The following is a 14,275-nucleotide window of genomic DNA, read 5'->3' as shown; positions in this document are numbered from 1 at the left end:
TCCTGCTGCTGGGCTGGTGTCAGCCTTCTGTGCACTTGGAAAGATCACAAAGACTTTTTGGCAAAAGGACCTTGCGCTGACAGTGCAGCTGGGGAGGGCTCCAGCTCTGCGTGCACATATGCTCTGTTCCCTTGCATAGCAGGCACAGTTTCACAACTCTAAAAAGTGACCCTGTATGTTTAGCTGACTTTACTTGTTCCCCATCAGCCTTGTATTTCAAGCTTTTTCCCATCCCTTTCCCACCTCTTCAGAGCTTGTCAGTATGTTTGCTTCAGTCCGAAAGAGTCTCAAGTGAATCAAGCCTCGGAGTATATTCGCTTCCTCTTTTTTTATCCTGCATTCTTTAATGTTTGTGGTTCTGGATGGTGTCCACGTTGGAGCAGTGTCCCCTTACACAGTGTAATATGGACCAGACACTCTCTGCTTCTTTTTGGGATCAGTATTGTGCAGTGGATGGTAAGAAGGAGAACTTGGGAGAAAATGCAGTGCTGTGTTGGCTTAGGTTTGATTTTTGATGGGTTTGGGGTTTTTTTTTAATTTTCTGCTTTTCACTTTGAAATGCAACAGCTCGGTCTGTCTGCTGTGCAATCCTCCCAGCTGGCCTTCTCCAGTGTTAAAAGTGATGCTGGGCTTTTCTGTTTGTACTTGTAGCTCCTGATAATTTTTTGATGTCTCTTCACTGTTTTTTATTAGTACATGTTAAATCTCTTTTTCCTTAACTCATTCATCTCTCTGGCTTTTTGAGATGAAGCTTTCTCTCCTCATGCTCTGCTCCTTTATGTCATGCTCCTGTTCTAATAAACTCACCAGTTTGATCATTATCCAGTTTATTAGCCAACATATGGCAATAACTCACCATGGTCCTGTTTGGGGTATAAAAAAGGCAGTGGGCCACGTGCGTAGTGGTACTAAGTTTTGGTTTCTTGTTTTGTGGAACTTGGTCTAGCTCAGACTTTGTCAGCGCTCGTGTGCTACCTGCTGGGCAGCCCAGGCACTTCTCTGCATCCATGTTATTGTTGCGCTGTTTTTACAGCTGCAGCACCCTGCAGCTCTTGGACCAAGACACTTATCCCCCACAGCTGATTGCGGAGTACTGATTTGCTGATACTAAATATCAACAGGAATTTATGGCTCTCCTTCCTTGACTGTATTAAGCCGGTGAACGGACTCACTTTCAGGAGACCAGAGGCAGTTCATGGAGGAGTTCCTGATGATTTTTGAACACATGCCAGAGCAGAGATCTGGGGAGCCCATACAGGCTAGGTGATATAGGTCCTTGTTCCTCTTTCCGCCTTTCTGTGGGTGTGCAACCCAGGTCAAAGTTTAGCTTTTTTTTTTGTTGAAGAGGAGATGATCAACTATCATTTTCATGCACTGAGCTGGAGTGACATCAGTAGAGCTCTGTCAGAGGGTGACCCATTTTATTCGGTGTATGTCACATACCTCTGTATAAATGATGAAGCAGTGAATTAACACAGGCAGTGATTCATAGCGACAGACACCTCTGCAGAGGATGTCTACATCTTTCCATAGCTGCACTTTGCTGAGGAACCACCTTGTTTCCAGCCCAAAATCATCTAAGAATGCCATCTGCAGCTGGGAGGTTTCTCCTCCGTGCACCAAACCCCCACCACCTAACTTCTGAGCATGCTTTATCTTCTCCATGCCATAAAGGAGGGCATAGATGATCTCCAGCATCTCATGCCATGTGGGTAACAAGCACCAAATGTTGCTGTAGCTCTTGTGTCAGAAATGTGCCATGCGGTGTGAATGCATTTAGCCTTGATTGCTCCCATGGATCTCAGTGTCAGTGAGCTCAGCCCTGCATATGTCTGTGCTGGTTTTGCTTTTTACTTAAACTCAGTCAGAAAGTACTGCAGGAAACCCAGCCTTGCTGTGTGTTGCTTTCTCCCTCTCTGCTGTGGGCACATTGCTGGTGCAGAATCTGTTATTGCTGTTGCAGTGTGTTTATTGTGACTGAGTGTTGTGCATTAATCTTGTAGCATCCTGTGGTGATGGAATGTCATCCTTGTTCCCCTGAGAGGTGATACTCCAAGCATAACTTTTTTTGCATTCTTAGGACATGAACTTTTTTTATCAGTCAAAACCCAAACTGAGCAGTAGAATGAACATCAACAAAACATCTGGTGTCCTCCAGACTGGTTGTGGCCCAGCACAGCAGAGAGCAAGTCCGAGATCAGATGCCGGTTTCAAACCTGTAGGAGCTTTGATCAAAACACTTTGTATTTTGCATTTCACTTTCCTTTCTCTATTGAAAGAGGAAGAGCAGCAGCTATTGCTACATGCCACTGCTTCTATATAAACAGTGTATTTGTTGCACAGTGCTGTTAAATATTAAGCAGTGTTATATATTTTATAAAGGTCTGATAAAGCACTTTGAAGAAGAAATTTAAATGATAGTGATGTGCTGTTTCTATTTTTCTTTTGATTTGCTCGGGTTTTTTACATATGAAATAGAAAAACAAATATTTGATGTGTGCTTGACTTTTTCACTTTTGATCTCTATTTTATTTTTCCTTCATAAGTAGCCCCTCATTTTCTGACCTAGCATTTTTGAAGATTTAAAGCGGTGTTTTTCCAAACAGTCCTTTATCCAAGTTCACACCAAAAGCGCCGTGGATTTGGACTCCACCCTCTGCCCCAGACACTCCTCAGCATGAAAGAAAAGCAAATCTGTCTTTTAGCAAGATGAAACCAACTTGGATAAACATTATATTTGAATTGCCTGGCTCTCTCTGGAGCTGTAGATTCACATCTTGGCTAAATAACTCCTGGCCTTTCTTTCATTTGAAATGAATATCAGTTCACAGTTTGAAGATCTTTTGAATAAGACCTTAAAAGAATGACATCTTGTCTGTTAGACACAGCCAGCAAGGATTTCTGATGTTTTGCCGTGACTACCTGGCAAGATTGCCTACTCCCCAGTTGCATGGTGGTCTTATGTACAGTGGCCCTGCTTGGACCACATGGACCAGAGGATCTGCTCAACCTCAGCCAGCCTGTGATTCTGTGACTTGCACTTCGTGCTCCAAAAAAGCTTCCCCGTTACTGGGACTATGCTGGTAGGATCCTTGAAGGTGTTTGGAGTGACATTATTTTCTCTTTGGTGTATTGTCAATGATTATACATACATTTGATGTAAGTTCAAAGCTTACTGAAGTCATTGGAAGTTTTCAGGGATCAGAGGAACTGAATAACCTTGCCATGCAGAGACAAAACTCGTGGTGAGGATGTGTTGTGCATTGCCTAATCAGAGAAACAAAATCAAGTGAAAGCTCTGCTTTTTCCCCCCAGTTTTTATTGAAATTTATAATTTGTCCCATGAAAGATAGACCAAGGGCAGTCTCCCATTAGCTTGCATTATCATTTCCCATTCAGCATTTCCCTTGCCCATGCAGGTCAAAGGAGAATGGATGCGTGCATGACTGAAATCCTTCAAAACCAGAGCACAGTATTATTTTCCTAGGGAGATCTGTCCTCTGGTTGTCCTCTGAGGGAGTTGGTTTCTCACCCCCGCAGGATCGACGACTGTTTCTGTGCCTCTCGGAAGCTGGATGCAGTTGCCACCGAGGCCAAGTTCAAGCAGGACCTGGGTTTCCGGATGCTTAACTGCGGCCGGACGGATCTGGTTAAGCAAGCCATATCCCTGCTGGGGCCAGATGGGATCAACAGCATGAGCGAACAGGTAACGGGAGAGACATTTACAGAAGCAGCTGTGGAATGGGAGAGTTTTGTTTGCTTGTCACAGGAAATGAGCCCCAGCTTTCAGCTCTACATAGACAGGACCTCAATGCTTCCTCTTCATTGAGTTAAAGCACTGCCAGGTGAACGTCCGCATTAAGTGAGGTCATTTTCAGTTGTATTGATTTGCCAGTAGTGAGGTAACTCAGCATGAGGGTGACTGCATCCCCTGATATCTTCTTAACAGTGAGCTGAGTCAGGTGAAGGCAGAGGAAGATCCCAAGAGAGCTTAGTGTTGAGCTGAATACTTAATACTGCTTCAGAGCCGTGCACAGTGCTGTGAGACCGGGCTTTGTGAGGTGAGCAGTCTTGCACTGCACACAGCTCTGGGATCTGTCACCACTGCATGCGCACCACCCAGCCTGTCAGTGAATGGTTAATTGCTGGTGCTGTTTAATGGATTTCAGTCCAGTTTGAATAGACCTCAGAGACATGAAAGTATCTCTGCAGTTACCCCTCCACTGGTCATTGTGGCCAACATCCACCAGTTGAAGAGCCTAAATTTCCTTGGAGTTACCCCTCCGTGAGGCTGGTGGTTGTGCCAGGGCATAGAGCTGTCCTCTGCAGCTATCTACTGGCAGCTGTCCGCTGGACTGTAGTGCTCACCAAGGTGGTTCCCCCTTCCCAGAGGGAGATGATGGCTATGAATACTAACCTTTCCTTTTGAAATAGAGTCCCCTGACCTTTCTGGTGCCCCTGATGAAAATTTGTTGCTGTGTGTTCCCAGAGCAGTGGCATCATTTTTGACAGGAGCCAGGTGGCTGCCACCTTTCAGGTGGTCACGAGGGAAAAGAGCTGGAGTGTTCACGGGTTTAGATCTTCTGAGATGAAAGCTGTCCAGGAATGTGAATTATGTTGCTGTTCAGTAGCTTCAGTCTGAGTTAATATTGTGGATTCATCTGAGAAAAGCTTTAGAAGAGGGCAAAACTTCCTGCAAAAAAAATAGTATCAGATTGCTCATTCCAAGGTTCATCCTTTTTAAAATTATTGTTATTTTAAGTTAGTCTGAACCTGGAAACTTCTCACAGTGTATTTCCTCTGTCCTCCAGGCTGAAAACTGGGAACACTCTGGCTTGATTCATCAAAGTACCTCATCATATGCTTAACTCTGAACACATGCTTTTACATCCTATTTGAGTGAAAGTTAAGCCTGTGCTTAAATGTTTCGCTGAATCAAATGTCCCACATCTTGCAGGACCCCACATTTGGCAGGACAGAGCCCTAAGTCATACAAAGCTGAAAGAAAGACAGTAATTCCATATTTTGCCAAAAGCCAAATGCCCTTTGTGTTGATTGTACACATTGTTACTGTGTTCCTATGTGTGCTTCAAACACTAATGATGGGCTCATTAAAAATCCATTCCTCTCCCACGTGCAGAGAGGGTGGTGAGTGGTGCTGCAGCACAAGGCTGAGCTTCGGGGCAAGCCTGGGGGGACTGGCAGAGGTAAAAGCAACAGGGACAGCAGTGCAAGTGAAGGGGAGGTTAAAATCCTCATTAACTCTTTAAAACCCTGACACTGCAGCATAACATTCTGGGCCCCTTTTAGTCAATGTTAAGTCCTTGTTCAGCTGCAGCAGGGTCAGGACATCTTGCGTGGTTCCCAGGCTGAGCTTTTGCTCCGGATGTTGCCGCAGGACTCCTCACTGTGGCTGCCCACATGCTGTGTCTTGCGGGGGGAGCCCCAGCACTGTATTTTCAGATTCTCTTCTACAGATCTGATTATACCCCTTGTGCTCAATGAACACTTGAATAATTTATCCAGTGATGCCACTTACAGAAACTGAAAAACCAATTGAAGGAACATGGATTTAATTTTAAGCTGCTACCCCATCCTCATGTTCCAAGGCCCAAGCACAATTTTTTTGTGATTTGCATGGTCCTGTTTGTTCTCATAGTGTTTACTGACTGCCAAAGGAAATGTTTTGCCACTGGCTGTGGCTGACGTCCTTTCAAATTCTCTTTGCAAGTAGCTTCAAGTCACCCAAGAACTCTCCTTGTCTAGGGTGAACTTAATTTTTTTCAAAAATGGCATGAGAGCCCAAGTGCTTATTCCACAAGTACGCTGCAGATTGGATCCTGTGAAATGCTCCATGTCTTTCAGGGAGGATCTAAGGACCTTGCAGGGATGAACATTAATTTATATTGTCTCTACAGGAGCAGCCTTTCCATACATAAGCACCCACTACCTTTAGCCCTTCGTACAAACAAGAAAACTGGAGTAGTTCAACAAAAACAGTGGTGCTGGGCTCTTGCTAGGAAGAGCAGTGTCACAGCTCGGTGTCTGGCCAGGACAGGTACCTCCAGTTTCCCTGAAAATAACTTCCCTTCATAGCAGCAGTTGTGTTAAGGGGCAAATGGACTGTGGTCTGACAGCAGATTTACTGGGGGCCTGGAGGCAGGCTGTAAACATGCATCAGAGGTAGCTGCACGCTTCAGGAGATTTACTGCAAAGCCACTGGTGACTGTTGGTCAACACCCCCTACTGTATTTATTTAATAAGCAGCTTTTGCTGTTATAATTTGCAGTAGGTTTAATGATTTTGTTCATGGTTTCATCTGGACTCATTACCACAGCCACAGCAGTACTTCTCTAAAGAGAAATGGTGATCAGGCATAGCAGGTATTTCAGATTAATACAAATTGCATTGTGGTGATTCTGTAGTGAAGGGTTACTTAATCTACTTTTTCTCCAAGCAGGGCCATGTTTTCCTAGAGCCAGCAACTTGCAACAAAGCTGTCTGGCATTTCATTTGAAATTAAGTCCATGTTTGCTAGGCAGTGCTATACTACGCCTTGACATTTCCAGCCCCTTAGAGTATCCATGTTGAAAAAGCTGTGCTCAAATCTGATTGATCTTAAAAGCAGCTTGAGATGTTTTAAAGGCTCTTTTAGTAATTGAAAAGTTGGATTTTAAGACACTCTGATCATAGAAAACTGAATAGAATTCCTGTCTTTCTAAAATACCAGTGGAAATAATGGTTGCTTTGGTGAAAACGTGTCTCTTCTGGGGCCCCAAAGACAAAAGTGCTCAGTTTAGTATATGATGGAGGTGAGGCTGGCAAGCCTAGTTTCACTCACCATGCTGAAGACAACATGAAAAATACAAGCAGTAAGCACAAGTGACAACAAAAATGGAGATTTTTACAAAAGTGTTTGACTTTTGCTACTCTGAGAGGCATGTTTGTAGCAGAGGTAATGGCTTTCATTAAATACATGCTGTTAGTCTTGATGATATATATTTAAATAATTGTTTTTAAAAATCAAAGAGAGTTCTGTGTTAAATTTGTCAATTCCTTTGTTTTTTAACTCCAAAAAATGACTAGGGCATGACTCCACTGATGTATGCTTGTGTCAGGGGTGATGAGGCTATGGTGCAGATGCTGCTAGATGCTGGAGCAGATCTGAATGCTGAGGTGAGGACTTTTTGTTGGTTGTATCTTTTTCCTGTTGTTTGTTTACATCTTAAACTACCCCCTGAAAATGTAGCGGAGCGAAAATCTCAAGAATGAAAAAGAAAACAAATCTGTTTTATCCGGGATTGGGACCACTTGAAATGAACAATGAAATCAAATGGCATTAGGTTAACACTGGGATTCACTGCACAGAGGGGTCCAGTCATCGGAGTTAACCCACAGGTAACTGATTTAGTTGTGTTTGCACACTGCAAATGAATACAGGCATTAATTGGCACTAGCCCTGAGCACAGCGCTAATGCTTTTAGGACTCACTGAATCTCAGCTGACTTTAAATGAAGGTGAAAGAAACACCCATCTGGTAACTTGCCAAAGCTCAGCATTTCTATGCATATGGATGTTCCAAGTAAGCATCCCCAGCATGAAAGAGCCATATAGGTTCCATTGTTTTGTTTTACAAAGTGCCTTGGGCTAAAAACTGTTGGATGACGAGCTTGAAGCTTCCAGAATATAAATGTCTCATTGATGAATGCATATCACAAACTCAATCTGTCCACCAAACAGATTGTTGTCCAAGCAGGTATGTACATTTTTTAAGAGCCATTTGAAAATCCATGAAGAGTTATTTGTTAATGATTCCAGTTTCAGTTTGTTGAGGTCATGAGTAAATTAAGCTGTCTGCTTCACTTATCTGTGTTCCATCTGTTCTGTTTGCACTTGAGGGAGCTGATAAATTGGAGTCAGTACTTCAGACAGACGTTTTGCACATTTAAAAAGTCCAGTTTAAAAAGTAGAAACTGATGTCAGCCATAGGAGACTGCCAGTGTTACTACGGTGTCGTGAAATCAGCTGGTGATTTCAGTTCCCCACAATCAAGCACACCACCCTCAAAGCTGGCAGCAACTGAACAACTGAACCCCTAGTCAGACCGAAAACTGGATGGGCAGGGAGGCTGATCTCTTCCTTAACCCTGCCTTGTGGCTCAGATGTGAGGTAGCATTATTTGGTTCCTAGGACAAATTTTCATTAGGAGCAGTCCTCCCGATTGCTCCAGTAATCTTCCAGGCTTGAATCAAATGCAAACTTTAACAGTTTAGTCTTCCTGAAACTGCTGACATATGAGAGAACAGCTTCAGTGAGGAATGTGAACCTCCCCAGTTCACTGCTGTAGAGTGTTTGCTGTAAAATCAAATGAAAACACTTTTGGACAAGAACTGTGAATAATTATGGCGTGCAATTATATGATGATTTATGCACACCACAACCAACTGTGCAAATTGGGCAATTATGGCAAAAAAAGAGGCAAATCAACCATGAACAAAAATAAATACTTTGTCAGGTGCTGCATAATTTTCTCTCTTTCACTTTGAAAATACGTTTCCAAAAGTAGCCTCAAATGCTGGGCACCTCCCTTTTTGATTGCCCCACCCCGAGTGAAAATGGACTCATTTCGAGATGTGCTGAGAAGCTGCAGTTTTACTCTGTACTCAGTGGGACCTGTTGCTGCTCAGCCAGTCTCATCCTTAAAAGCTTATCCAGGCACAGGTCTTTTACAAACACCGTGTTGGAGATAACTCTGACTTGGAAAAATACCCCAAAAAAACAACAACAACAACAACAAAAAACCAAACAGACAAAAAACCAAGAAAAACAACAAAACAAAAAGGAGCAAAGGAGTTTAAATGACTTCATTTTCTTTGCTGCTTTCCATGGACTGCCCCAAACAGTGGTGGGAACCATGCTTGAGGAGGAGCTGGATGTGTTCACTGAGCCATCATCCTGCCCATCCTTCCCCTCTGCCGCTCTTGCTCCACATCCCAAACCCCAAGGCCTGAGCTGCTCAGTCCTCTTCCTTCTGACCCAGCTCAGCCCCTAAGGAGCCCTGTGTCCTTGTTCAGAGGCCAGCACACTCCTTGTGGTGCCCTTTGAGCTCTCTCTTTGGCAAATCTGGGTGGTAACAGCCAGGTGCTGGTGCAGATCTGGCAAGCTGTGGGATCTGCACGGGTCTTCAGATTTTGCCCCCATCCCTGTCCTTGGGACTGAGAGCCTGCATCTAGCAAAATGCTGCATGTGGCACTTGGAAATGTGAGCTGCTGCTGGAACCAGATATTTAGTGACTGACCTTCCTCCCCTGTATGGATTAAAGTACTTCAGACAAGGCAGTGTGGTGAAGAAGCTGGCTGGTGAGACAGAGAGATGGTGCATCTTTTACTCTGATTTTAGTCCTCCTCTGAAGATCAATAACAAGATTTTGAATTTTAGTGTTACACTCCATCTGAGTGTGCAGCCTTGGATTGCAAATATTCATTAGATTCTACCAGCTCTGTGAACCTCATCAATATTAATACCCCCATCTTTAAGACAGGGAAACTGAAGCAAAGAATGGTTATTCATCTTCCCCAATGTCTACATTAGAGGCATCAGGCACTAAGGCATAGAAAATGGAAGGAGCAACCTGAAGGAATAGCATTTTGTTTTCTAAGGATATAGTTTGCATCTCTTTTAACTGTCACCACCCAGCACTTTTACCTCAACTCAGACAGGAGAAGGCAGTAAAAGGAGATTTTCTTTAACATTTCTGAAGTGGCACTCTGCCCCATCACTTCTCAGACATTTTTATTTTCCCTCTGGTGAGAGAGGAGGAGCCTGGAAGAATGCCTGCAAACTCCAGGGCAGGGCTTGTGATGTGTCTTTCCTGACAGCAGTAACAAAAGTACTGATTTAAGTGCAAAGAAATTTGACTGGGCCTGGAGCAATCCCAAGACCCAGGGCTGTTGGTACATGGCCTGGTGAAGTCAGTGGGAGTGGTCCTTAGCTGTAAATGTCCTGATCCATCCTTACTTCCCCAGTGTGTGCTGTTATAACCAGCTGTGGATGTTTTGCCCTTGTGCAAAAGAATCTGGTGGCCAGTGGTTTAGATGGAGCTACAGTAGTTGGTAAAAGACTTCATTTGGTAAGAACTCAAATCAAGCTGTCAAATCAGCACGAACAGTTTTAATATTGAGAAAAATTTTGCAGGAAAAAAATGAAGCCAATCATTTTATAAAGCACCTTTCACAGGTTTTCTATTTCACTTACTCCCTCACATGCCTGGCTTTCAGGCAGGTTGAATTTTGTTACATACAGCTCTTTAAAAAAAAATAACTTTAATTTGTTTATAGGTTGTCAGTACTGCTCATAAATACCCATCCGTCCACCCTGAGACCCGCCATTGGACAGCTCTGACATTTGCTGTGTTGCATGGACATATTCCTGTAGTTCAGGTATTATTGTATTTCCCTACCTGCATCTCATTCTTTTTTTTTTCTCCTCTTCAGTTCTAATTACATCCATATCAAACCAGTATCGTCTTGTCATACTCATATTGGTTACTTCTGCTTCTTCAAGAGTGTACTGATACATGATAGACTTACAAAGTGAATATGGTGTTCAAAACTTAACCAATATGAGGCTTAAACAGGACAATTTTAAAGCAAAGTTGCACCAAAGAAAGTCTGACAACTCCTTGTGCTCCTTCCTGACCACTTGTTTTATATGTTTGATTATTCATTCATTGCACTTTCTTACACTGTAATATTCTAGCAAACACAAAACCGCTGCCTTGGTGGGAGAGAGGTGGACAACAGCCCTCGTGCTGCTCCAGAAGGAGAGAATTCCTCACTCTCTTTACCCCATCCAGGTGTCACGTGGGATGTGCTGGTTCTGTGCTTTGACATCTCAGAAGTTGAGAAGGTTTATTCTTCAAAACAGCTGTGTCTGTGACACACTCAAGCACCAAAACTTTGAAGGCCTTAAGACAGAAATGGCCAAGAGTGGGCTGGAGCACAGGCTCCATCCTGCTCTACTTGGCCCCTTTTGTTTTCAGCATTGCTGCTACTTATGTGAAAGTGTTCCCGATGGAGACCACAGCTTTTGGACTCATTGCTGCAATTGCTTCTTAAGAATTGCCTTTCTTTTGGCCATGTCTTCATATAAAAGATGGAGACAGTTGAAATCTGATCCGTTTTTGGATGGTGCCGGGCTTCTAGAAGACCATGAAGGAAGGATGCTTGTCAAGCTAACTTTCTTCCATCTCCAGTGCATTACTTCCTAACACTGACCTTATCCCATTTCCCATTCAAAAACACTGGGTTACACTTTTTTGGCTCTGAAGTTGGATGCTGGTGCTTCTGATGTTTGGCAGCATAAAATGAGCGAAAAAAGGAATGAATTTGCTTCTGTGAAACAATGGGCAGAATTTGCATGTCACGTGTCTCCATTGTATTGGGTTTGCAGATAACAAGAAGCATTAGATTCTCATTTGTCACTTTTCATGAACTCTGAAGAGTGTGATGCCCCCAGTTGCTCTAAATAGTGAATTTTCTTTCTAGCTATTGCTGGATGCTGGAGCAAAGGTAGAAGGTTCCTTGGACCATGGAGAGGAAAATTACTCTGAAACTCCTTTACAGCTGGCAGCAGCTGCTGGTAAGGACTTTCTTCCTCCTCCCATTGTAACAATTCCTCAGCTGGGACCTGTGGTTTAGGTGAGCAAATACTGGATTTTAAAAGGAGTAAAAATGCATCTCTTGCCTTGCAGGAAATTTTGAACTGGTCAGTTTGCTGTTGGAGCGAGGAGCTGACCCCATGATAGGAACAATGTACAGGAATGGCATTTCCATGACTCCACAAGGTGACATGAACTCTTTCAGTCAGGCTGCTGCACATGGACACAGGTAGAGTGGGAGCAAGTCTAGTGGCATCCTTCAAGTGCTACTTTTTTGCCTGGACATCTAATTTGAGCAGATGGGTGAAATTAAATTTCTGCATGAACAATTGAATATGCCACCAACTGAGCAGAGACGTAAGGCTTTCTGCTAGCATGTGAATTAAACCAGTTGGTAGCACAAGCTGTATTTTGATTTCTGATGTAAAAAAAAAAAAAAAAGGAAGGGAACTTCTTGTGGTATGTTCAGTGCAGTGGTTGTTAAATGGCAGCTGATGTGACAGCAGAGAGGAATGTCAAAAACATTCCTTCTGAATTTCTTGATATTTTTCTCAGGTTTGAGTAAATTGTGTCTGTACTGCTGCAGCCTTAATTTTGTTGAATAGATTTTCTGCAACTATGCTTGCTGTAAAGTCCTGTGTGTCTTAATGTTGTTTGTATGCTGCAAATTAAAAAAATACACTACTGAGATGAGCACCTGGCATGCATGACGTTGCAATGCTCAAGAGTTCACTGCAGTGTAATGAATTAGTTATCATGATCTTCACACTCCTACTTTTCTGATTGTAGCCATCCAGAGGAACATAGAAACAGGTTAGAGACAGTACCTACCGTGTGTTTGCTTAGAGACGAGCTGCCAGTCTAACAACACGCTCACGGCATGTCAGGGCGGGTTCAACAGCTCTGTCCATCTGGAACCTGTGAGGGATCCCTGGCACAGACAGGACACTTTGGGTGTTGAAGTCTCACATTCACCCAGTGTGAATGGAAGCCACAGGCCTGAGGAGAACCTGGGTCTCTCTGTGGCTTGGCTGCTGGCTGTCCACGTCACAGACTCTAACTCTTGTGTTCCTACCTCTATAACGCTCACACACACCTCCTTCCTTCCATCTCTGCCCTAAATTTGTTTGGGACACACCATGCTGCAGTGTAAGCAGGAGCAGGGGGAGCACTGGCATACAAGGAGGGTGGGCTGGGAGCCAGCCTGGTTTCTCTTCTTACAGCTGCAAAACCAGGGGAAACTGCTGAGGTTGAGTTATTCTGGTGTAAACCTGAGGGCACAAAGTCTCTGAGTTTGGGCTTTGTTATTTGATGGCCCAGCTGGATCAGTGGCTTTGTAGAGTAGTCCCAGCTGTGCTTGAACCTGCCCTGACTGGCCTTGTTGAATGTCTAGCTTTCCCAGATTGCTTTGAGTGTGAATCGAGTAGTGGTGCTTTCAGTAGCTCCAGGCAGCTCCCTTCTCAGGTGGCTGCCATGGTGGGAGTCCCAAGAGCTTGTCCAGAGGCAACCTGGCCTTCCCTGGTTGCTGAAGAAGTCTTGAGTCACGTTTAGCTCACGAGTCTGTTCCCACAAGATGCCGCCACTCATGCGACATCTGTGCAGTTCGTGTCCCGACAGCAGTGACTTGCAGACGTGTCCCAGGCAGTGCAGGTGGGCTAGCAGGAGCTGTGCTTGCCTTGGGTCTGCTTTCAGCTGGTTCTGCCATTAGCTAGAGTAATTTCTTGGTTAGGTGTCCTAACTTGCCACACAGCAAGTAAGCCCAGCGCAGTGAAAGCCCGGCCACTGACTCTGCTCTCCCTTTCCTCTCCTCTCCTGCCCCCTCTCTCCCTCTCTGTCATGCTGTGATTGACAGGAATGTTTTCCGCAAGCTGCTTGCTCAGCCGGAGAAGGAGAAGAGTGATATCCTGTCCCTGGAGGAGATCCTGGCTGAGGGCACAGACCTGCCCGACTCAGCAGCAGCTCCTCTCTGCGCCAGCCGCAACAGCAAGGCCAAGCTGAAGGCCCTGAAGGAGGCCATGTACCACAGCGCCGAGCACGGCTACGTGGACGTCACCATCGACATCCGCAGCATAGGTCAGTCCTGGGCTCCTTCCTCTGCTTCAGCCAGGGAAGGACCACTGTGAGGAAACATGTCCCTCTTGATGGGCTGTTGCTTAAACCAGCCACGGTCACAGCTTCCTCAACTCCTTCAGAATAGAAGGTAGTGAGAGATCTGACAGGTTCCCAGCCCATTCCAGCTCCACAGCATACCCTTTTCAGGGTCCAGTGGCTTTTTTCCGCTGGACACAGTGGTTTCCACCAGGAGCCATCTGCATGGTAGAGTGTAGGTGAGGCTCTGGGGCAGTGTTCAGCTGTCATGGGCCACCTCCGGCTGCTTCTCTTTTGCACTCTGCTTTAAAGCAGTCCACCATTAAAACAGCTTTATTTTCTGAGACTCCAAAGGCAGGAGCAGGGAGCTGACTCCTTGGTATACCAGCTCTGCCAGGGAGGGACTTGAACATAATGCCAGCCCCCTGTGAAGTTGCTTCTGCCTATGGGTAGGGTGGCTGTGTGACGTAGATGGAAATCGATCTGGACTGTGTGTTTACCATCCCCATTCATCTGTTCACAGACTAA

At 44.7% G+C, this 14,275-nt stretch overlaps 1 protein-coding gene across 6 annotated transcripts in view; it reads left to right on the top strand.

Moving 5' to 3' along the window:
- BTBD11 (BTB domain containing 11) overlaps positions 1-14,275 on the top strand; it is a 172,558-nt gene that overhangs the window by 123,665 nt on the left and 34,618 nt on the right. For 3 of the 6 annotated variants that reach the window (XM_038153078.1, XM_038153076.1, XM_038153081.1), the window contains exons 5-11: positions 3,541-3,706; positions 7,087-7,176; positions 10,338-10,439; positions 11,547-11,640; positions 11,753-11,888; positions 12,449-12,472; positions 13,512-13,732. In XM_038153078.1, coding sequence (XP_038009006.1) covers positions 3,541-3,706; positions 7,087-7,176; positions 10,338-10,439; positions 11,547-11,640; positions 11,753-11,888; positions 12,449-12,472; positions 13,512-13,732 — 833 coding nt within the window. The remainder of the gene's footprint in view (positions 1-3,540; positions 3,707-7,086; positions 7,177-10,337; positions 10,440-11,546; positions 11,641-11,752; positions 11,889-12,448; positions 12,473-13,511; positions 13,733-14,275) is intronic. The other 3 variants (XM_038153079.1, XM_038153080.1, XM_038153077.1) reach the window with 3 other exon arrangements.

The sequence above is a fragment of the Motacilla alba genome, chromosome 1A, assembly GCF_015832195.1.
Source record: "Motacilla alba alba isolate MOTALB_02 chromosome 1A, Motacilla_alba_V1.0_pri, whole genome shotgun sequence".
Classification (NCBI taxonomy): Eukaryota; Metazoa; Chordata; class Aves; order Passeriformes; family Motacillidae; genus Motacilla; species Motacilla alba.
This window is presented reverse-complemented; position numbering and strand designations above follow the sequence as displayed.